Source organism: Cetorhinus maximus, chromosome 17 (genome assembly GCF_964194155.1).
Source record: "Cetorhinus maximus chromosome 17, sCetMax3.hap1.1, whole genome shotgun sequence".
Lineage (NCBI taxonomy): Eukaryota > Metazoa > Chordata > Chondrichthyes > Lamniformes > Cetorhinidae > Cetorhinus > Cetorhinus maximus.
The window spans coordinates 97410915-97436251 of NC_135895.1; the positions used below are offsets into that span (position 1 = coordinate 97410915).

A 25337-nucleotide genomic window follows, 5' to 3' on the forward strand; every position below is an offset into this window, starting at 1 on the left:
CCCATTCTCCTAACCTGTCCAAATCCTTCTGCAGCCTCCCCGCCTCCTCAATACTATCTGTCCCTCCACCTATCTTTGTATCATCTGCAAACTTAGCCAGGATGCCCTCAGTTCCTTCATCTAGATCATCAAGGTATAAAGTGAAAAGTTGTGGTCCAAACACTGACCCCTGCTGAACTCCACTAGACACCGGCCGCCATCCTGAGAAGGACCCCCTTATCCCCACTCTCTGCCTCCTGCCAGACAGCCAATCTTCTTTCCATGCTAGTACCTTGCCTCTAACACCATGGGCTCTTATCTTACTGAGCAGCCTCCTGTACGGCACCTTGTCAAAGGCCTTCTGGAAGTCCAAGTAGATTACATCCATTGGCTCTCCTTTGTCTAACCTACTCGTTACCTCCTCAAAGAATTCTAACAGATTTGTCAGGCATGACCTCCCCTCGATGAAACCATGCTGACTTTGCCCGATTTTACCATGCACTTCCAAGTATTCTGAAATCTCATCCTTAATAATGGACTCTAAAATCTTACCAACGACCGAGGTCAGGCTAATTGGCCTGTAATTTCCTGTCTTTTGCCTCACTCCCTTCTTAAACAGGGGGGGTTACATTAGCGATTTTCCAGTCCTCTGGGACCCTCCCTGACTCCAGTGATTCCTGATATTCCTCTTCTGTACTGGGACTAAACTCTTACTGTGCAAATGTTCTCGTGGTTTCTGTCCATTCATTTTAATGGAGGAAAAACTGTGAGCAGCTCATGCCCAATTTTGCAACAAAGCCTTTACAATGTTGTGCTGCAGTAAAGAAAAATCTCCCTTTAGGTTTCAATATTTACACCTGCATTAAGATTAAATTCAGACCTGCAGGATGACAACAATCCAAGTGAATTTGTTGTACCCCTGGAAGAATCCATGTTCTTTTATTCGCTGCCCATCATATACATATACACCCATCATTCCAAAAATGCTTCCAAACAAGCCTACAGGAGACAAGAAAAGTTTTTCAACATATTATGACATTCTTTTCAGTTATTTGAGGCATCTAATATTTGGATTGAATTACATAAATACGTAAGCATACATTAACCTATCTTGATTTTCCAAAATAATTTGTATTAATTCAGTGACAATCACGGTCATCCTTATGTCTTGTAAATGAATGAAACACAGATACAGCTGAATAGTTCCATTAATTAAGAACCATATTCAAAAGGTCAAACTAACATATATAAGACAGCTGACTTTGTAAAGCCTTTAAAACATTCTTGGCAGTGCCTCATAAATTGGGGACCTGCACAAGGGGAAGTAAAGTACAGAATACTTTCATCTATCACTTCCTGAAGATTTATAAAAGCAAAACCAAATGAAGACTTTGGTCTAAACATGAACATGCAAGTACATAAAAATGCTTACAAGCTTTGAGATTTAAATACTATAATAGCATCACTATCAACACCTTTTCTTATTCTATTACCTGAAATTGCAGAACCTGGCAAGATGATCTGAGAGCAGAATGGGTGGATCTACTTTAATTGAAGCAAAAGCTTGAAACTATGGGGAAAATTTTTACTTTATTGTTCTATTTTAGACGGCTCATGGCTCACTCCCATGACACATCCATCTTGAAAATAAACATGTCAAAACGGTCATATTTTATATTCCAAATGTGCATCAGGTTGAGAGAGAAGAGAAACAAATGCACGTTTCTTGTATTTTTTGTGTGGGTCAAATTAATTTGCATCAGACCTATCCAAAATGTCATAAAATGTCATAAATAAGTATCATATTTTATGTTGAAAATTTTGAATTTAATTCAAATATGAAAAATGTAATTTTGCATTTTGGCTACTTTCATTTTGTTGTGAATGCCATACAACCACTATTTTTATTGAAGTGGGAGTTTCAGTACTAGAGCTGCCATAATTATTTATATTCCTTTAATGTTTCCCTTTCTCAGACACAGACATTATAACTACATTGTTCCCAACAACTTTAGACATATCCACATGGAAACATCTTCCTCATTATCCTGCAAAGAAGTGCAATTATAATTGATTAATTAATTTAACTGTATACTAATCTTTCTTATTCCTATTAAGATACCAACCGTGGTTCAGTTGATAGCACTCTCCCCCAAGTCAGAAGGGTGAGGGTTCAAGTTCCAGGGCTTAAGCAAAAAAATCAAGGCTGATACTCCAGTGCAATACTGAGGGAGTGCTGCATTGTTGGAGGTGCTGTCCTTTGGATGAGACATTAAATGGAGGCTACAACTGCCCTCTCAGCTGGACATAATAGATTCCACAGCACTATTTCAAAGAACAGTAGGGAAGTTATCTGGGGTGTCCCGGTCAATATCTATTCCTCAATCAACATCACAAAGACAGATTATCTGGTCATTCTCACATGGCTCTTCATGGGGCTTGCTATCTGCCAATTGCTGCTGTAATTTCTCCATTACAACAGTAACTACACTTCAAAAACTACTTCATTGGCTGTAAAACACTTTGGAATGTCCTGAGGTTATGAAAGACGCTTTATAAATGCAAGTCTTTCATCTTTCCAGTGAAGAATTTGTTTTTGTGGCAGTCTTCCGAACCTACCTGATCAAGACTAGACAACAGTACATTTTGCCTGTCTGAATGAAAATAAGCTGCAAGAAATAATCATAATGGAATAATTCAGCTACTGAAAATTAATTCCATTGCAATTTAACATAGCAGATCACAGTTCAAATATTAATAAAATTTCGATCTATCACTGCTGTTAAATGAAGCCAAACCGTTGCTGCAGAAACAGCTGCTGAAAACTTTGGGCACCAAGCAAAAGTAGGGCATAGAGCGAAAATTGGAATGGGATATTTAATGTCACCTTCTGAGTTTATTTGAAGATTCTGATTCAAATGTTCAAAAAATAAAATGGAAGGATACTGTAATCAGAATGACATGTTCTGTAAGCTGGGGTGGGGTGGTGGGGGTTGATGGCTTTAATACCTTGGAGGGAGTCTATAGAATAAAGCCATATGGGAAAATTAATTGTGCCATTATTTTCTGACATATCTATATGGTCATCACTCAATTGTTTACCTTAATGGTTGAAAAACCTAAATTTTTCAATTATCAATACCGAACACAGTGATTTGAGAAGAACGCTACAGTTTTAGCATAACTTCCTGTGATTTGTACACTACTGTTTTGGTCATGATATTATTTAGTTTGTTGTTTGCTGCTCTGCAGTGATTGGACATGAATAAGTACTGCATTCCTTTATTTTGAAGCTGTTAATCTACTTGAATTATCATCAATTATGGAGGCCATAGTGACATGCCTGTATGAAAACATTTAGAGGAAGCAATCTTGTATGTTAACTCATATAATTCTCAGTTTTAGCTCCATTACCATAGTATTAAGAGAAATTCCCACTTTTATGTTTCCTATCAGCAGCTAAAACTGAATTAGTTATTTGAATTAATAGGCTGGAAAGGTTAAGTTAATCAAGCATTGAATAAGGTTAGATATCAGGAGGTTCACAACTTTTGGGGCCACCTGCTGGTTCGTGTAGATTTACTGCAAATATTTGTAAGGGAACTGGACGAATTCCCAACCGTGACTGACATTAGCTCAGTAAAATTAGGTGGGTTTTAGGTCAATTATCTCCAGGTCGCCATCATCTGCTGGAACTTTTTTAATTGGCTTCAGTGTTTGAGTAGAATGTCTCCGATTTTATTCCCAAGTTGATTGATTTGTTTACCTCTCGTGAAATTATGTAGTTTCTGGTAGGTGGAATGGAATGAGAATCTTGATGCATTTTGACAGTACGAGACAGGCTCAAATACAAACTGTTTTTCTGTTGATTCTTAAGTTCCTCTATGTTCCTCTGACTGCCCTATTAACATGCTTCTGGATGTGCCTACTAACCTCTTGATGCCTCCCATGCCTACAAGATTTGTAGAAATTCCTTTTCTTCATTTATCTTCTGATTGTTCAGCTTATGCATTTAGGTCACATTTATTCTCTGCTTGCTAATCCTAAATCGGTAATTATCTGCATGCTCAGAACGTGCCTTGCATCAGTACAGTTTTGCTGTACATTAGTACAATTGTGTACTGCGTTTTTCAACTTGGATCTGAACCAGTGAATATTCCCATTTTTGTCACTTTGTTGTTTAATGTCACCCACAAGAACAACATTCTAATTTTCACATATCCTTCCCATCTTTTTTTTATTCGTTTATGAGACGTGGGCATCGCTGGCTAAGCCAGTATTTATTGTCCTCTTCATAGAGCAAACAGACTTCTTATTCTTATTAAGCAAGCATAGAATTTTTTTTATTACTATTAAGCTCCTAAGGCTAACCAGCCCCTGGAACTTGGGTGACAGTGGCAGTCTTCACAAACAGACCTGAACTTTCTCACAAGTCATGCATGCATAAGGGCTAACATATCTGTAATATAGCCTTAATAGGTCCATTCTATGATTTCCCTAACCTAATCAGTTCAGCTCCTGTTTGGTCCTTGGTGCATGGATGATACATGTTTGGAGAGCCTATAGGGTTTAAAAAAGACTGGTACAAGCAGGGGTAAAGTGCATAAAATTCATGGAATGTATCTGAAGTAATGCAGTTAGAAAAATTTAAAAAGGGCATATTGAAATGCAAAGTTAGAAGCAAGAGGTTCATAAATTTGAGTTCAATGATTATAACATACAATCTTCTACAGCTAAGCATCAGTGTGTGTTTCTGGGTGTTGTCTGAAAATAAGTTCCTTTAACCTTTAACAAACTTCAAAGTGCCTGACTCCTGAGTTTAGAACTTTTCATTTCTGGTACATAGACAAGCACTGAAGCCTTAGTCTATCCCTATATTCCAATCCAGCAGTCTGTAGCATAACCCTAGTACAAGCTTTGACCTATGATGTACAGCCAGAGTTGATTATGTAACTTTAGACCTCAACTTCTTTAATCTCTCTGAAATTTGGAGCTACCTTATCTCTGACCTGTCTATTCTATCTTTCCTAAACTAACAGGATTAGCCATAGTTTAGATATTATTATAGAATCATAAAATATAACAGCAAAGAATGAGGGCATGCCTGTCTTAACTCTTTGGAGGAGCTATACAATTAGATCCATGCCATTCCTCTTTCATTATAACCCCATAATCTTCCCCCCACTTCAAGCATTTATCCAATTTCCTTTTGAGGTTGTTATTGAATCTGCTTTCACTGCCCTTTCATATACTGCATTTCAGATTATCAGAACTCACTGCTTGATTTTTTTCCCCCATGTCACTTCTTGTTTCTTTGTCAATGATCCTGTATTCTCGCTACCAATCCTTCTGCCACTTGAAATAATTTTTCCTTATTTACTCAAACAAAACCCTTCAAGATTTTGAATACATCTACCAAATCTCATCTTAACCTTCTCTTCTCCAAGGAGAACAACCTCTTTCCACCTAACTTATGCCCCTCGTCCTTGGTACCATTCTGGTAAATATCTTCTCCAATTCTAAGCCCTTGACATCCTTCCTAAAATACGGTGCCCAAATTAGACAAAACTCTCCAGCTGGCACCCAACCAGTGTTTTGTAAAGGTTTAGCTTAAATGCTGCGCTTTTATACTCTACCTCTACTTATAAAGCTTTATTTTAAACAACCTTTTCAACTCATCCTACCACCTTCAAAGGCAGATCTTATGCACTTGGATAGGTGCTTCTTACAAGTCACATTAGCCATCCGATGTGGTCTTATATTTGCTATTTTTCTAAGAGATCTGCTTCTATTTGTTTGGTTTCATATCATATTACCTAATACATTCACTCACTATCACAGAGTACTGGTTCCTCCAATCTTCAACACAAGGTTAAAGGCTGTTTCTTCATTTCTTCACACCTGTAACAACTGCTTAAATTAATTTCCCTTTATCAGCTCCAACTCTCATCAATCAGATCTCATTTCTATATTCCTATCATTGCCAAAAACAAAACTGAGCTATCAATATATTTTTCTGTCACACAACTCATTGTGTGCATCTTATGGCTGATTGCCATTCCAATGTCTTGTTCTAGATGTATTCTGCCCTTTCATCATCAGCTCAAACCTCCAAGTGCCACTTTATTTGCTACCTTTCTCTTAAATATGGATATCAGTTAAAAAACTGGCTTAATTTATGCCACTCTAATTAATTCAGGAATCCAGAATTATGACAGCAGCATTATCATCTGAAATTACATTAGTAGTACATCATGCTTTATTAATAAAGTCTCAAAAATCCTACTACTCTTGCAAGTCATATTGTCTTTCCATTTGTTTCACGTGATAAATGTCCTCAAACTACTCACCTGTTTATATTTGGTACTAACTCACCTACCTCTCTGCTCATTCACATAAATCTAAACATGAGGCTCCCATAGAGCCACTCAGTGATCACTGGCATAAGTGATCACAAGGCCTCGGGCATATTAGTATAGAGATGAATTTGTCACACTAGCTGCTGCAAAGATAGCACATGAATCTCATGTGTGGAGCTTGTGAAGGGACCATGAAGGGGATGCTATATAAATACAAGTTGTGTTGTTTGTATCTGAACTCTAACAGGAAGTTTCAAGATATGAGATTTTATGATCCTGAATGCTAAATTGTAGTTACTTTTTCAAAGCATAGCTTTTTACTGATTCTCAATTTGTATCTCTTGAACCCTTTTGCAGCAGAAAAATGGCAGTCAACGTGTACTGGGTCAGCGGTATATCCAGAGTCAGATGGGACAGGCCATCTAAGCAACACACAAACAGTATAAAGACCAGTTAGGAGTGAGGGTTTGGGAAATAAGGCACCTTTGCCCTGGGTCTGTTCCATCATGCCAGATTCATAGCTGCTGTCCTGACCAGTGCTGGCATGTCAGGGAGTTGTTCCACAGATGCAGGTCATAGAAAAACGGCATAGAAAATGGCCTCAAAAGGACCTTGTCTCTCTTGTTAAGAGGGAACAAGGAGCTTGGCAACATTTGGCTAGGAGCATTTGGATTGGCCCCTGATAAAATATATCAGTGATACATTTTAAGTCAATTACAAATAACACAATCCTTACACATTGATGTTTATTTTTATATACAGAATGTGCCAAATAATACTGCTATTATACATTTAAGTTAAATTTTAGGATTGCAATTATAGATCAAAATAGAAATATCCAGATTTTGTCACATTTTACTCACCTAATTGAATATTTCTAATCCAAACTGACTGTTTTGTCCCTTTTAGGATTTTCTCAAAGTAAACTCCTGCAAATCCACTGGATAAACAAGCACTGAACACTGCTATCAAACCTACAAACTGGGAGCCTGCAGACAGCTCCTGTTTTAATTCTTCTGTGGTGTCTGTTGGCCACTGAAACAGATTAGACAATTTTACGTTAGCATATGGAAACAACCCAAGATTTCTGCGAATACATATATTTGAGAATAATTGTTTGATATTACAGCAAACCAAGGCTTTGTGATTGCACTCTCACCCCAGTCAGAAGGTTGCGGGTTTAAGCCCTACTGTACGACCTGAGTGCACAATCTAGGCTAACACCCCAATACAATACTGCATTGCTGGGGATGCCATCTTTTGGATGAAATGTTAAACAGAGGTTGACTGCTGGAGGAGTGTAAAATATCTTGAAGAAGAGGGTGTTCTCATGGTGTCCTGGCCAATTTATCCCTTAACCAAACACTATCAAAAACAAATTGATTGATCATTTAGTTCATTGCTGTTTGTAGGATCTTGATGTGTTCAAAATGGCTGTCACACATTCGCCTGCAAAATAGTGACTACACTTCAAAAGTACTTCATTAGCAGTGAAGTGATTTGAAAGGCTTTATGTAAATGCAAGTTCTTCCTTTAGGTATTGGTCCACTTAAAAATTAATGTTGTTATCGGAGATAAAAAAATCATTGGGCAGAATTTTTTGCCTGCCAGGCGGGCGGGCCCGACCCAATCTCTGGCGGGCGGGGGAGCCGGTCCCCGCTGCCATTTTACGTGGGCGGGCCAATTAAGGCCTGCCCAGCATGACGTCCGCCGGGAAGCGCTATGCGCTTCCTGTGCGGGTGGGGGGGGGGGATTCTCCAAAAGCGAGAGTGCGCTCTTTCACACATGCACACGAAAGAGCGCACATCTCCCTGAGGCTAAGTGCTGCCCTAGGGAGATCGCTGACAGTTTTAAAAACGTTAAAAATAGAAAAAAAATCCTTAACATGTCCCCCTCATGTGACAATGAGATGGGACATATTCATAAATTTCACTAAAACTTTATTAAACTTTTAAAATCTCTACATGAAACCTCATCCCGCCGGTGGATGAGGTTTCATGTTTTTTCTACTTCCCGCTGGGGCTCCTGGCCTGCCCGCCAACCTTAAGGTTGGACGCGCAGGTCCTTTAATTGTTTCAATGATCCTGTCAATGGCCTCAATTGGCCATTGATGGGTCGGCGGGCCCACAGCTGATTTTGCTGCGGGCCCGCCTTCCTGAAAATTTAGATGGGGCGGGATGACGTTGGGGGGTCGGTGAGCGGGCCCCGCCCCCTGCTTGCTGACGGCAAAATTCAGCCAATTGTGTAGTTAAGGAGGAGAGAGAGGTAGAAGTGGAGAGGTTTAAGCTGGAAATTCCACAGATTGGCATTTTGGCAGCTGAAGGCACAGGCACCAATGGTGGAGAAATTACATCCGGATGTGCAAGAGGCCAGAATTGGAGAAATGTAGAGATCTAGAGGGTTGTAAGGCTGTTGCATTTACTCTACATCTTTGCAATTAGATTTCAGAAAACACAGGCTTCTAACTAACTTCTTGAGACGTTAAATTTATACTTTGAATTGGAATCACTCTTGGGATCATTGCAGGTATTGTATTGTAAAGGGCTTTTTTGAAACAGTACTTCAGTAGATATTTAAAATGAATTGCCAGGACAATCTTTTAAAAAAAATACTTAAACATATTAAAATGTTGTCTAGATTTATCTATTTTAAAACATTTCAGTTTCTGGAATGATATTCATTCTCTAAAGAAATATAAATGCTAAAGCATTTATAATGCATTTAATTTTATGAGCATATTCAACTGTTCCTTATTTGAAGATTTTTATTAAAATGTTGACTGTTGTACATTCATTTTGAATAACATATCCTGGAAGATATCACAAATTAATTGTTTCCACGGTTCGTATTAGGGTGCCCACTGACCGCAAACATGTATTTTAATAGGAAATGAGCTGTTATAATCCAATCTTTCTCCCAACTCTGTTTTTAATGTTCACAACAAATTTCTATATCAAAAGCAGGACTATGCCTCTTATGATCTAAAGCATACAAATTTATGTTTTGTGCATCTGGGACAGCACGCTGCAAGACTAACAACCAGCCTTTACCACACAGTGTTAAGCATTGGAGATCCATGTGGGGTGCCCACCATATTCCACTGCTCTGAAAGCTGAAAAATATTACTCTGTCAGACTATTGCTTTATTGTCAAATGTATTAAAGAAAAATGGCAAAGTAGCAAAAGAACATTGCAAGAGATTAACTGTAGAGGTACTTCTAAAAACAAAATTAAATAACAGAAGAAGCTAGACCAGTAGATGTTGTACATACAGACTTTGGAAAGCATTTGAGAAATTATCAAATAAGAGATGTATTCAGAAAATAGAAGCACATGATATTAAAGAGATGGTAGCATAATTGTGAATAATTGTTTAAGAGATAATAGGCAGAGATTAGTGAACAGTTTTTTTTTTTGACTGGATAAGAGTATGTGGTCGGATTCCCAAAGAGTATTCAGGCCACTGTTTTTAATGTTATGTATAAATCACCCGAACTCTGGTATGGGGCATACAATTTCAAAGTTTGCAGATAATACAAAACTTGGCAACATAGCAAATAGTGAGGAGGGATGTAACAAACTTAGGGATTCAATTTAATGTAGATAAATGTGAAATGATAAACTTTGGGAGAAACAACATGGAGAGGCAGTACAATCTAAATTTTGACAGGGATGCAAGAGCAGAGGGACCTAGTGGTGCATATTCATAAATCCTTGAAAGTGGCAGGGCAAGTTGAAAAGGCAATGGCTTTGTGACCAGGCCATTAAATAAAAAACAAACAAGGAAGTCATGCTAAACTTTTACAAATCACTGCTAGCTAAGCCTCAGTAGCAGCATTGTAAACTATTAAAGACATGAAACCAAGAAGGATGTCGAGAGGCCTTGGAGAGTACAGAGGAGGCTTACCAAGATGACAGGCTTCAGTTATGTGGAGAGATTGGAGAAGCTGGGATAGTTTTCCAAAGTGCAAAGACTAAGGAAAGACCTAATACAGGTATTGAAAATTATGAGGAGTTTTAATAGAGCAAGTAGGGGAAATCATTTTCTCTGGTAGGTAGTACAGTAACCAGGTGTCAGGTTTAAAATCATGTGCAAAAGAACTGATGATGAAATTAGGGTTTTTTCTCTCACACGGGTTTATCATCATCTGAAATGCAGTACCTGAAAGGGTGGTGGAATCAGCTTCCACAGGAACTTACAGAAGGCAATTGGATTGTATTTGAAGAGAATTCGTTTTCAGGGTTATGGGGAAAAAGCTAGTGTGTGGAACTAGTTTGGACAGCTCTTTCAAAGAGTCGGCAAAGACACAATAGGCTGAATGTTTCCTTTCTATGCTGTAAGATTCTATAATTCTAAACCAATCCACAATAGTTTAACTATCTTAAAAAAAACAAACTATTTAAAAAAAGTGTGATAGCCACCAAGAATTTTGGAGACTTCCTGATGTGAATGCAGGTAAGACAATATTCGTGTGCATCACCAAGTCAAACTGTCAACTTAGACACCATTAAAAATGAAAACAAAATTGTAGGAAATGTTCCAGCATATATTGCCTCCTTCCCTCCCCCATCATCATTCCATTTTAATCAACAACTTGTCATATGTCGTCTGCTTTACCTATGACTTTCTAATGCATTATACAACAAACAATTTTTGAACAAAGCTAATTTCAATTGCTTAGCCATTAGAAACTGTGAATATATAAATGAGTTTTACATTATTTGACATATGTCGGTAATTAAAATCATCTCCCTGGAATATACAAACAAAATAGCCATTGTTCTCCATAGGATTAATAATTAGATCAGGAGTTCAAAGAAAGTTGTGGGTTCACGCCAGTTGAACCTTACATCTGGCCTCATGACCTTTTCCTAGAATTATCTCTGACCAAAGTACTTCATTAAAAACCAGAAGGTAATTATAGACACGAATACAAAAGCAAAATAATGTGGATACTGAAAATCTGAAATTAAAACAGAAATGCTGGAAATACTCAGCAGCCTGGCTGTATCTGTGGAGAGAAAAACAGAGTTAGTGTTTTGGGTCTTCTGAAAGGTCAGACTTTTTTGTTTGAGGTTTGATAGAATTCTGCTTCCATTGCATCCTAAGACAGGGCTTTTTAAAGAAACTGACAGAGGAAAAAAATAAGTTTGAAGCAAAAGCTAAAAAAGCTCAACCCTTTTCCAGAAGATCAGTTCTACCCCATCTGCCCACATTTGTACTGCATCACTCAATCCCTTCTCTCTCCAGAAACATATCTAATTGCCTCTTGAATAAAATCATACTGTAATGAATGCACATTACCACAGCAAACTCATAAAGGTTTAAGGCTCTACCCAGTTTCCATTGTCAAGTCACTCAAGATAAGGAAAAATTAGCTACAATGCCTCCATAAGGACACTTGTATTCTTTCCAACAGACAATGAAAAGCAGCAAGCAGCCTAGCCCATTCTCCCAGCTAAAAATGTAATTAATCTAAGAGACACAAGTGGGAGAAAGCTTGTGTATGCTCTCCAATTACAGTCAGCATACACTCAAAAATCATGCTGTTGGGACTAAGTCTGTAATTGCATATTGTGCTATGTCTTTTTATGTAATTAAATGTGTAAAATAAAATACAAAACATTAAATGGTAATGCCACACAAAGCCATTGAGGCTTGAATTTTTGTTTTGTGCTGCCAAATATTTAAGATTCTGAATTCAAATGTTAGGTTCAATTATAAACTTATATCACAAAAAATGTTAATTTTATTAAAAGAGGGATGAGTAATGCTCATTACACATACCTGAACAAGTGCCACTCCAGCCATTAACGTTAAGAGTGAGAGCCACTGATAAATGCCTAAGTTTTTACCAAGCATAGTCACAGAAAAGAAAGCTGTGGTAAGAACCTTTAGCTGGTAAGTAACCTGCATAAGAAGAGAAACAATATTATAGCAACAAATCATTTATTTACTTTTAACAATATATAGAAGCAATACCAACACTTGTATCTCAAATCTGGTCAGTTGCTTTCCACAAATCATATTTCCATAGTTCCTTGAACACACTATTGCCTCTATCCACAAGAGGTTAAGCGTCCTCCAAGACAGATATGCCAAGTATAGAGGCCATGTCACATCAGCTAAGATGGATGTGACATGTTGTCAGAATGCCCAACTCAAGATTGCCCAAACTGGTGCACTATTCAGACCTACGCCAGGGAGCCTGTTCACATGAAGCCAAAGGAAACATTTCAAAGGCAATCTCAAAGCCTCAATAAGGATCTGCTCTATTAACATCAACCCATGGGAAGCAGACACCCAATGCAATGAAAATGATGATCCATCATGAAAAACGGTGTCAATACCTTCCAATCAAGAAGAGCAGCTACTGAGAGAGAATGGCGAGAGAGACAGAAAGAGAAGATAGCTGCGCGAGCCAACAATCTGCCACAATTTCTACTGGCTGACAACTAATGTCCTCTCTGTAGGAGAGTGTGGAAGGCTAAGGTAGGGCTCATAAGCCATCTGCAAACCCATATCAACAGTGACACTTCACTTCCTTGCAGTCAACTATGATGATTGCCCCTATAGTATATTGCATGAGGTAGTCAATTAATTCTACCTATTAATCATGCTTAAAATCCTCAATCCAGCCTTTTTAAAAAAAAGTTAATTGAAATAGCACTAAACTTTTTTGCTGATAGTCTGCTCCAGATATCCAGTACTCTTTGGGAAAACAATCCCTACTATTCTTTGATCTAATTTGAGATTAGTATTCAAGCTGTTCACTCTCATTGCCTATGTCTTCCAATTTGATAAAGACCTGGATTGTATCCCTTCTTATCCTGCAGCTTTCCACAATTTGGAGCTGCAAATACCAGAATCAACCTCCTCCAATCCTCCAATTCTCTAAGATCTCTGCGCTCCTCCAATTCTCGTCTCTTGTGCAACCCCAATTTTAATTGCTCCATCATTGGTTGCTGTATCTTTAGCTGCCAGGGGCTAACCTCTGGAATTTTCTCCAAAAACCCCTTTGCTTTTCTATTGCTCTCTCCTCTTTGGAGGTCCTCCTTAACCCTAACTCTTCACTTGGACCAATATCATCTTCTGTGGCTTGGTGTTAAATTTTGTTTGTTAATGCTCCTGTGAAGCACCATGGGATATTTTACTATGTTAAAGGTGGTATATTAATGCAAGCCGATGCTGTTGAATACTTGCCCCCCATCATTCATGAATTGCATAAACAGCGCACCTCTAGAATTCCACTGTTGTTGCCCCCAGCCAGAGGTTTTTCATTTGTTTTCAATTACCAACCCAGCTTTCAACCAAGTAGCTGATTTGCCATAGATTTTAACCTTCTAAAGACACATTATATATGGAATTTTACCAAATGGCTTCTGAAAATTCAGACAAATTAATGCTTTTACCCATCAAGACATCTTCAAATATTTCCAATAGATTAATAATGCAGGATCTTCTAAAATTCACTCTTTCCAGATATGAAAAACACAGAAAAAACAAAATGGAGGAAGAATATTTAAAATGGAGGTCCAAGAAATACCAAAAGAGGTTAATATTTTACCTGATAAGTTGCTGCATCTAAATTGGACAACGCTACATAAAGGAGGTTATTTTGAAGTGTGTAAATTCCAGAAGGAATGGCAAGTTTTAGTGTGTCCATTGGTTTGTTAATAATTTCATCTTGTAGCACTCTGTTTAGTGCTTTAAAACTGTAACCTAAGAAAAAAGATGAAAATAGCATAAGTAGAATTAGCCTTTCAATGTGCTCATACAAAGACATCTTTATTTACCGAAAGAATTCAAACCTTACAAGCCCATGACCTCTATCACCTTGAAGGACAAGGGCAGCAGATGCATGGGAACACCACCATATGCAAGTTCCCCTTCGGGACACACACCATCCTGACTAGGAAACTATATTGCTGTCGCTGGGTCAAAATCCTGGAACTCCCTTCCCAACAGCACTGTTGACATACCTACACCAGATGGCCTGCAGTGGTTCTAGACAGCAGCTCTTCACCACTTCCTCAAAAGGTAATTAGGGATGGGCAATAAATGCTGGCTTAGCCAGCGACGCCCACATCTCATGAAAGAATTAAAAAAATTATGACTTTTTAATCAAACAGATCCGGTTTTAAAATATCAATTTACTGATTGTAGAAATGTACAAAACATTTAAATGCATAAAAATTCTAGAAACAGTATTAAATAAGGGAAAACAAAAAGAAAATCATTAATTAAATTGAAATAACAATTATGGCCAGATTATTACTCTCGGCATGCGAGTGCATGCCAGACACGCCCGAGCGTAAATTGACACCCGATGATGTCGGGTGTGTGTCTGGATGTCATCGCGCATTCGTGCGATATTTCGTTCGGCGGGAGCGCGCCAGAGTCGGCTGCGCGCACCCGCCGATAATTAGAAGGCCTAGTAAGGCCATTAACAATCTAATTAAATTCAAATCTACGCTGCCTGTCCAACCTTACAGTTGGTGGGCAGGCAAAAAGGTCAAGCGGCCTTTAAATTTTTTAGGAATCCTCATCCACGAGTGGGATGAGATTTCTTAAAGCAAATAAACATTAAAACTTTATTTTGGAATTAAAAACATGTCCCATCTCCCTGAGGCAGCTCCATGCCTCAGGGAGATTGAAGCGCTCTTTCTCGCACATGTGCAAGCTGCATGCGAGGCCTGGCTCGCCCTCCTCCCCCCGCCCGCACAGGCAGCGCTCAGCACTGCCACTCGCGATCCACGCAGGGCGGGCCTGAATTGGCCCACCTGCGTGAAATCGTGGTGCGGAGCTGATAGTGGGCGGTGGTTAGCTTCCTGGCCACCCCCACCCGCCGAGCAACCCCACAAAGGGCAAAATCCTGCCCCATGTATTAATAGTGTAAGTCTACTGTACCAATGTTTTAGAAATCCATACAAAGGCAAGTTGCAATAGTGTTTCATATGTTTTTTTCCAACTGAGACTAGCACACATACAGGTTTAGTATTTGTAGATCGACTGAGACAAGCAGAAATGTTTACCCTACAGGGTCTCGGTCATATATCATAATATTTTACAAAACAAAGGAGGCCATTTAGCCTACTGCACCTGTGGCTGCTGTTTGAAAGAATTATCCACTTAATTTAATTTCCCTTGATAGTGGGGAAGAAAGCTGTGGGAAGGTATTAATGGACTGGTCACGTGGGCAGAAAAACGGCAAACGGAGTTCAATCCGGAGAAGTTTGGGGCAATGTGTTTGGGGAGGGCAAACAAGGCAAGGGAATAGACAAAAAAACGGTAGGGTTCTGGGAAGTGCAGAGAAACTGAGGGATGGAGTACATTCTCAAAGATACCTGAAGGAAGCAGGATATGTAAATAAGGTGGTCAAAAAGGCATAAAGGATACTTTGCTTTATTGGCAGAGTCATTGAATCACTAGGTGATTCGTGGTGTCACGAGCTTGAGTGTGGGGAGGGTCTCTGAGGGAAAAGGGCAGCCCCTGCACAAACAAGCAGGACTTTGAAATGTACACAAATAGTCCAGTTAAAACTTCCTGCAGTTCAGCATTTGTGATTCATACAGAACTCAGTGTTTCCATTCATTTTGGTCTTACCTCCAAGTACGAGTATATCGGGATAGTTGACTAGACAATTTCAAAAAGATGGATATTTCTAAACGAGGGGAAATCTAGCATTCATAAAATAAATTCTATTGTTTCATCTTATGCATAAAAGCTAATAAAAAGATTACTGCAATTTTAAACCAGAAAGAATACATTAAATACTAAATAATGCACTTACTAGAATCCTTATAGACTAACAAAAGGCATGCTGCAATCTTCATCATCTCAGCAATGACAACAGCAGTTGATGCTAGGTAACGGGGTCCTTCTTCCTTGAAAGTACGTGAGTAACGCATTGTCAGCACAAGGCTGGTTGTCTGAAAAACTAGAACTCCCAGTGAAATGTATTTCAAATTGAGTGACATGCTTCCACTTTCACCTTCCTAGAAACAAGTTAAAGGCAAACGCTAATTCATATCAAAAGAGCATTTTTAGCCTCAGGCCTTATTGTGAAGACATAAAGAGAAACCTTTCTAAAGTTCTCAGATGCCAGTGTTAGAAGTCACAACCTGGATGGGAGGAGGAGGAGGGAGGAGGAGTTTCCTTGTACTAGTCTTAGTGACGTTAAGGAAGGGGTTTAATCAATTGTACTTCATTACATCCTATCGCTAAACCCTAAACTCCAGTGGCAGGGGCACCTAGATGGTGTGGTTTGGCATATGAATATATCAACTCATTTTTTAAAGAAGTATACTTTTAGTCATATCAGAAATGAGATAATTCAGTGTTCCTGTACCCATGGAAATACATTATGATTGAAAATATTTTTCCATCGGTATTAAAGGCCAAATCCCACCATTCTGAGCATTTGTTATATTTCTTTCATTATGTAATTGTCAAACTGTTAATCTATTTCTTTTTATATACGTACATATATATATATCTCTAAATATAAGTCCGATTTGAGACTTATGATTGCCAAGACTTTTAGTACAGTTGTACAGCACTGCCTTGTCTTCAATGGCCAGATTATTAGATGTGGAAAATGGGATTCAAACAGTTTAGATTTTTTTCCAACTTGTTGAGAAATTAATTTGAAGTTCATATCTAATTTATATTTCACTTGACTTTTTTATATTTTGGAGTTGAGGAAATTGGGTTTCCATGACTTTAATTATTCTTTTGTCTGCAAGCAGGGACAGCAGGCACAAGGTCTACCCAGAGATGACAGCAGAGGCCAGTCATTCATGATTGTCTCCTTACATTTTTCCTCCTACAAACAGTAATGAATATTTAGGATAGGTTTCTATAAAAATATTGTGTTAAAGGGACAGTTAGGTAAGCAAATGAGGAATAAAGGAATAGAAGAAATATGCTGTTTAAGATTAGATTAAGATGGGTGGAAAGAGGCTTAAATATCAGCACAGACCAGTTCGGTCAAAAGGCCTGTTCTTGTGCTATAGATTCGATGTAAAAGCATTTGATGTGGTATTGCTTAACTCCTTCAAAGAGAATATAGATAAATATTTGGTTGGGAATGGGTTTGAATATTAAAGGAGTAACAGGATTGAATATGTTTCTGGTACAGCATGACAAGATTGAATAATGCTCTGGAGATTTGCTTGGTTACCTTTGGAGATTGGGTGGTACAGTAAATTACATAGTTAAACAATTAATTTTTAAGTGCTTGGAGATGTTTCAAGTTGAGAAGTGATACATAAGTGCAAATATTATAAATAATATTGCACTGTTTTTTTGCCAATTCCTGCCCTCTTCTCTTTTGAAGTTCAGTTCCATGGGTACACGTTGAAGTAGCTATTATTTATTCTTTCCTGAGCCATGACAATGAGTATCAGGCTATTCAACTGCAGAGGCCACCATAGCCAGCCTTACCCAACGACCATACATGAAAACATTCAGCCAAGGTCAAACGATAAAAGGAACCCCAGACAATTTTTAAAACCAAGAGATGAGGTGGTGAATTGTAGTGTTTCTACAGGTCAGAGATCAGCTAACAGCATAGAATTGTACAGAAGCTAAACTAAACGCCAATCTAAACAACATGTCATTATGAATTTTCTGTTCATTAGTTCAAAGCTTTAAGAGATTTTTAAGGATAACCGACCAAGTTGAATATTGAAATATTAGCAGCTATCCCTCCACTGCTGAGGCCCTAAGATCTGAAATGCCTATCTTAAACCTGTGTTTGTCTTTACTGCGCTTTCCTCCTTTAAGGCACTCCTCAAAACCTATCTCTTTGCTCTACCCTAATATCTCATATGGCTTGATTTCAAATATGCATTTGTGATGTCCCACAGGATACTTTAGTACATTACTTACAGAACTGTAGCATTTTAACAAAAGGGTAAGATAAAGGACAGTGCAATTTGCATTGTAGTGATGCAAAACTCTCTAATATCAGAGAACTGCTTTAATTAATCTACTGATTAATTAACTCTAAATACCAATCAACATTACAACTCGAACTCAGGTCCTTCACACTGGCTTAGATTTTATGTTGAGAATAAGTCAGGTTAACAGCGCTCACAATTATTGAATAAACTGGACAAAAACCTTCAGAATCTGCATATGTGCAGTTGGATTGTTGTGGACAGGATATACCTGGACAATTTTCCACTTTGTTATAGGCGGCAGTGTTGCAGCTGTACTGGAACAATTTGACCAAGAGGCACACCTAGTTCTGGAGCACAAGTTTTCAGTACTACAGCTGGGATGTTGTTGGGGCCCATAGCTTATGCTGTAGCCAGTGCACTCAGTCGTTTCTTGATGTAATGTGCTGTGAGTTAAACTGGTTCAAGACTGGCTTCTGTGATTGTGCGGTCCTCGGTAGAAGGCTGAGATGGGCTATCCACTCAGTACTTCTGGCTGAAGAGGTTTGCCTCCTCTGTTTAACATTCATGGTAGTCCTGTATTATAGCTTCACTAGGTTGGCATTTCATTTTTAGGTATGCATGGTGCTGTTCCAAGTTTCTCTTCAATGCTCCTCAACCAGGGTTGGTCCCCTGACTCAGCAGAATGCTAGAATGAGCCATGTGCTGAGTAATGAGGTTACAGATTCTAGTGGAATACAATTCTGTTGCTTCTGATCACTTACAGCACTTCATGGATACTCAGTTTTGAGCTGCTAGATCTGTTCTATCCCATTTAACACTGTGGTATTGGGACACAACATGATGCAGTCTGTCCTCAGTGTGAAAGAAGGACTTCATCCCTACCAGAACCATACACCAACACTAACACAAACAGATGCAACTATGACAGGTAGATCAGGGAGGACAAGGTTTCTCCCTCATGTTGTTTCTTTCACCACCTGCCGCAGGCTTAGTAATGCAGCTGCATCCTTCAGGACTCAGTCAGCTATGATACTACCAAGCAATCTTGCTGATGGACATTGAAGTTTCTCACCCAGAGTATATTCTGTGCCTTTACTACTCTTAGTGCTTCTTCCAAGTGATGTTCATCATGGAGGAGTATTCATCAGCTGATGAAGAGCAATAGGTGATAATCAGCAGGAGGCTTCCTTCTCCTTGTCCTCACCCAGTTTACAAGTAAGTCAACATGATAAACCACCTCAGAATTTTTGAAGAAAGGAGGTGGAACAAACAAAGCCACAAAGGCTATGTGCAGATGGAAATGCTACAAAGTCTGATAAAACAAGCAAAAGTGCATCAAAAGTCACATTTTTGCAAGTTTTACAAAGAGACACATTAGATTCTCGCAGGTAGGCAGCCAAAAAACTCGTAACACAACATTGTGTGTTTGTTAAACCATTTATGGATATGGTTTGGTTTGCTTTCAATTCATATTTACAATATTAAACAGATTAAAATTTGAATTAAAAATTGTTTCACATTGCTGCAGTATTTGACACACACTTTTGCAAACGTACCCTCATTCTGATACTCTTTCAGTACAATATGAACACAATTTCAATACCTTTGTTAAATATTTAGGTACCATCATAGTTTCACAAATGCTACGACCTCAACCAAATCCCCTGCAATTTTAAAATTGCAAAGAAAGGCTTTCTAACCAATTATAATGGAGAGAGCTTTGCATCCCCTTAAATGCTTCTAATTTATCCTGGATTAATAAGTGGACACAAGTATAATGCAACAAGAAGCAACTTAAAGAAATTTAGTGGGTTAATAGTTTTGCTGCCCAAGAATGTCATCTGCCTTTGCATCAGCGTTTAACACAAGACTGATGTCAAGATTTGACAGAGGAAAATTGTTATAAATGTTGCAACCACATAACCATAACCCGGTTTCCAAGTATTTAATATGTAGAAACAAACCAAACAAATTATATAGGTAAATATTCAAATGAAGTAAGATGCCATGGTTGATCCAATACTTAATATAAAGTCCTTGGCTCCACCAAAGAAGCAAAACTATCATGAATTCCCTAAATAAAACCTTGAAACTCCCAAACCCCACACACATTTCTTTTTAAACCTCCTATCTACTCTTTGTTTTGCAAGCAATTTACAACCTGACTGTAGATCTACATTTTAATGGCTGGTTTCCCTCTGTGATGCAGTCTTTTAATTATTATCCTCTGAGCTTCTGGCAGATCATAGAATTGTGACACTGGTATTCAATGTATCACAAAATATTTGAGATTTCTGTTCTTGACCAAGCAATTTGTTTAAGATCTTAAAAAAGAAAGATTTGCATTTATATAGCACTTGCGCAACTACCAGACATCTCGAGGCACTTTACAGCAAATTAAGTACTTTTGAAGTGCAGTTGTTGTAATGTAGGAAACGTGGCAGCCAATTTTGCAAGCTCCCACAAACAGCAATGTGATAATGGCCGAATAATCTGTTTTTGTGATGGTGATTGACAGATAAATGTTGGCCAGAACTCTCTCTTGCTCTTCATCGAAACAGTGCCCTGAGATTTTTTACGTCTACTGAGCAGGCAGATTGTAGATTAGGCCAAGAAATGTGTTATATAAGTTTATTTGCGGTATGAAATCATGCTGTAATATTCTTGTGCTTTCCTTGTATCTTAATTCTTTTGCTGGGTTAATGATTGTTCAAAATGTGTTTGTTAGAATGTAAGGTGTAACTGCAAGGCATGGCAGTTAAGTTTAGCTAAAAATTAAAAGATGTAGCAAGTTGATCTGCAAGCTGTTATAATCAGGTATGAAATCATAAGCTGCCTGGGGCATCAACTGGAAATACCTGTTGTACCAGAAATACCTGTTAAAACGTATGAGGAATGTTCAGACCTGCTTAGTGATTCTGGATGGACAATGAAGTAGTTTATAAAAATAAAAACAAAAAACTGTGGATGCTGGAAATCCAAAACAAAAACAGAATTACCTGGAAAAACTCAGCAGATCTGGCAGCATCGGCGGAGAAGAAAAGAGTTGACGTTTCGAGTCCTCATGACCCTTCAACAGAACTGAACTTCTGTTGAAGGGTCATGAGGACTCGAAACGTCAACTCTTTTCTTCTCCGCCAATGCTGCCAGACCTGCTGAGTTTTTCCAGGTAATGAAGTAATTTAACCAATTATGTTGCAACACAGAGCCAAGGGACAAAGGACCAGTCATGTGGGCAATAACCAAATAAGATAAAGGAAGGAAAGCATAAATCAGGACATCCAAGAACTTTTGGCACACACCTTTGGAAGATGAGGACATGAGATTAACCATCCTTGGTTGGAGGAAAGAAAACATATTCAATATCGCCCTCATCCTGATGGTCACCTTTGGGTGTAGCTGCATCAAGCTGTGCATAGACTCTCGGTACGCAAACACCCAAGTGTCACTACATGCCGGGGTCCTACCTGTCCCTGGTGTTGAGAAGGATGGGTCCGGCCCAGTTGCTGTGGAATGCTCCAAGCGCTTGGATCGTGCCATACCCACCTATCTCTCTTTGAAAAGTTTATGCAGAAAAACACCTTTAACCACAAATCCATCAAACAATGGTCTGCATGTAACATCCGAGAGGCCCTGTGGGAAAAGGAGATGGTGGGTCCTGTTGGATGGTTCCCTGAGCAGACTGTCAAAGTCGTTTGGCAGAATGCCTCATTGCCAGAACTTGCAAACAAGCATCAAGATGTAGCTTGGCTGATGGTGAGAAAGACCCTCCCCATCACATCCTTCCTACACATCCAGAGTCTCAGCCCCTCCGCACATTGCCCTCGAGGTGGTTGTGGCGGGGAAGAGACCATTGTTCGCCTCCTTCTGGAATGTTCCTTTGCAAAGAGGGTTGGGAGAGAGATGCAGTGGTTTTTATCAGGGTTCATCTCAAGCAGCTGTGTGACGCAGAACTCTGTGCTCTACGGGTTATTCACAGGGACACATACAGGGATAAACATCAACTGTGGCTGGAGGACCATCAACTCAGTGAAAGACGCTCTTTGGTCTGTTAGAAACTTGGTCTTCCAGTGCAAAGAGTTCTCCTCGACCGAGTGTTGCAGACTGGCACATTCCAACGTCCAGGACTATGTGCTGAGGGACACACTAAAGCTTGGGGCTGTCGCTGCAGAGGGGCAGTGGGGAAAGGCCTTTCAGCTATAGTACACCGAGGGGCTGGAAAATTTGTAGAACTCCTCGGGCTGTACACCTGACATAGCATGTACTTTGCAAAAACAAGAGTATTGAAATTGTATTGAGGCAACTCAGGGAGGAACATGGTGTATGAAGGAAAGATGAGGAAAGCCAGCATTTGATGCCCATCTCTAATTGCCCTTGAACTGAGTGGCTTGCTAGGCCATTTCAGAGGGCAGTTAAGAGTCAACCACGTTGTTGTGGGTCTGGAGTCACATGTAGGCCAGATTTCCTTCCCTAAAAGAGCATTAGTGAGCCAGGTGGGTTTTTATAACAATCGATGATAGTTTCATGGTTGCCTTTACTGAGACTAGTTTTCAATTACAGATTTATTAATTGAATTCAATTCAATTTGAATCCAATCCCTGAGTCTGGGCCTCTGCATCACTATAGTCCAGTGACATTACCATATGCCACCGTCTCTTCCCAAATGAAATGTTTTGTAATGTACTGTTACAAATTTTATGAACACAGTATATTTTGGGGGGGGGAAACATTAACATCAACATCCTCGGTCAACAGAACACCGTGATGAGACATTCACAGTCGATCATACATACACCTGTTTCCGTCATGAGCAAAGGGTCAAACTTACAGTTGGGGGGGGTCTTGGTTCAAAATCTCATTCGAAAGACAGCACCCGCCAGTGCAACACTTCCTCAGTACTGCACTGGAGTGTCAGACAGAATTGATTTATTACTAAAGTCCTGGAGCGGGACCTGAACCCGGATCATGATGACTCAGAGGCAAGAGTCAACCAACTGAGTGACGGCTGATCTCAGATTGATGGTTTAAGTTCCAGCTGATAGAGGTGAAAGATTATATTTACAGCACGGGCAAGGAAGAGTGACCAGTAAACTCAGTGAGGCTTTTACCTTTAAAGATTCGATTTCGAGCCCCCCTCTCTCTCTCACTCTCTCTGAGCAGGCGAGTGGACTCGCACCTTTACATGAAATATAAGCAGTTATTAATTCCAGCATCGGGAGCAGTAGCCAGTGCGCCTGCTCACCTCTACCACCATGGCCGATGATGGAGGCTGCAGTTTATTCCGCCGTTTCTGAGTTTAAAGTTTTTTTTTGTGTGTGGCTGTTTTGATGAGAATGTCGGTGTCGGCGGCTGTGGAAATGTTTCACTCTCTCGCTCTCTCTCTCCCTCCTCCTCTTCTTCTCACCTGAGGAATCCTCTCCGTGCAATGGCCGCCGCTCCCCCTGCAGCGAGAACTCATCGCTTCTCGCGAGAACATGTCCCTCCCTCGCCACAGCTCAAACTGCAGCCCCCCCGCCCCGCCCCGCCCCGCCCGGGGGGAGTTAGCAAATCACCTCCTTCCGATGCACGTTTTCATAAAGAGCTCTTCCCCCGCCTGAACAATTTGAATTTACATAGCGGCTAAAAATAAACTCATGGCTTAAAGCCTTTCACGACGTCCTCTTGCGCTTTACGGCCGCCGAAGGGTCCCTTTTTTTTTGTGAAGCGCAGTCACTACTGGCGGAAACACCAACTGCCAATTTGCTCACAGCAAGCTCCCCCAAAATAGCGGGGAAAAAAAAAGCAAAATACTGCGGGTGCTGGAAATCTAAAATAAAACAGAAAATGCTGGAAAAACTCAGTAGGTCTGGCAGCATCTTTGGAGAGAAATAAAATGTTTCAGTTAGTATGAGCTCTGAATTTCAGATTTCCAGCAACTGCAGTATTTTGCTTTTATTAACCTGTTTTAGCAATAAATATTGACCAGAACTCCAGGGAGAACTACCCTGCTCTCCTTAATATTGTCATGGGATCCCAATTGCATTCACCTAAAACAGCTCACAGGGCCTTGCTTTAAATTATCATTCGAAGGTCTATGCGACTATTGGTGCAAGCACCCCTTTAGCACTGCATTGGAGAATCAGCAAAGATTTTGTGATCAAATCTTTGGAGTGGAACTTGAACCTCACAACTTTCTATCTCAGAAGTAAGAGTACTACTATCTTTTGGTTATCTCTACCTATCACTGGCCCTCTGTCTAGCTCTACTTGTCACACCCCCCCCTTAAACTAGCTTATATTTCACCACTCTTCTATTTTTACTTAGTTCTGTTGAAGGGTCATTCGGACTCGAAACGTTAACTGTGCTCCTATCCGCAGATGCTGCCAGACCTGCTGAGTTTTTCCAGGTATTTTTGTTTTTGTTTTGGATTTCCAGCATCCGCAGTTTTTTGCTTTTATTATACTACTATTTTGTCATGGTTCACCTCCAAATCTATACTTCTGAAAGATCATGTATGAATCATGCTGGTTTGGACTTTTTCCCTCTAATTTTGTAACTCCTGTTGGTATTAGTAATGCAACATACTCTGTAATTATAGCTGTCACCAATGTTACATAACCTACTGAAATACTCAAAGAATAGCTTAATCAAAGTAATTGGGACCGCAAACACTGTACCCTGCAATCAGTCACTACCTTCAGATGAGGGGAGGATAAAAAGGAAAAAGCTTATATTTCTCCCACTGGAGTCTGGCAATTTTTTCCCCCCTATTACTGCCTTTTGTTCACAACGTTTTTTTGAGCATTTGATGTACACTATCTAGTGTAAAACTGAACAGTACATGCTATGAAGGTCTGAACTTTGATCCTCCATCTCTGCTCAATTAGCTAATTTGACCACAATGGTAAGAATGACACTTCTGATCTGTGTCCAATACTAGGCAAGAAGTAAACATAAATCTTGCTCCTGATAACTACTAATGACTTCTGCTGGACAGAGTGAATGATTGAGATACTGGAGGACACCTGGTACCTTTGAAACTGTACCCCAGCACGAATCAAGAATTAAAAAAATACAGTGGAAGAATTTTTAAAATATCACCACCTATAA

General features: G+C 39.4%; 1 protein-coding gene across 3 annotated transcripts in view; it reads right to left on the bottom strand.

The window, feature by feature from the left end:
• LOC144692628 (UDP-N-acetylglucosamine transporter-like) overlaps positions 1 to 25337 on the bottom strand; it is a 61007-nt gene that overhangs the window by 14315 nt on the left and 21355 nt on the right. Inside the window, exons 1-6 of one of the 3 annotated variants that reach the window (XM_078561686.1) lie at positions 23357 to 23699; positions 16133 to 16337; positions 13907 to 14061; positions 12127 to 12249; positions 7202 to 7373; positions 860 to 978 (exon numbers count right to left, since the gene is read on the bottom strand). In XM_078561686.1, coding sequence (XP_078417812.1) covers positions 860 to 978; positions 7202 to 7373; positions 12127 to 12249; positions 13907 to 14061; positions 16133 to 16337; positions 23357 to 23461 — 879 coding nt within the window. In that variant the 5' untranslated portion in view covers positions 23462 to 23699. Of the gene's footprint in view, positions 1 to 859; positions 979 to 7201; positions 7374 to 12126; positions 12250 to 13906; positions 14062 to 16132; positions 16338 to 23356; positions 23700 to 25337 lie in introns of those variants that run through there. The other 2 variants (XM_078561687.1, XM_078561688.1) reach the window with 2 other exon arrangements.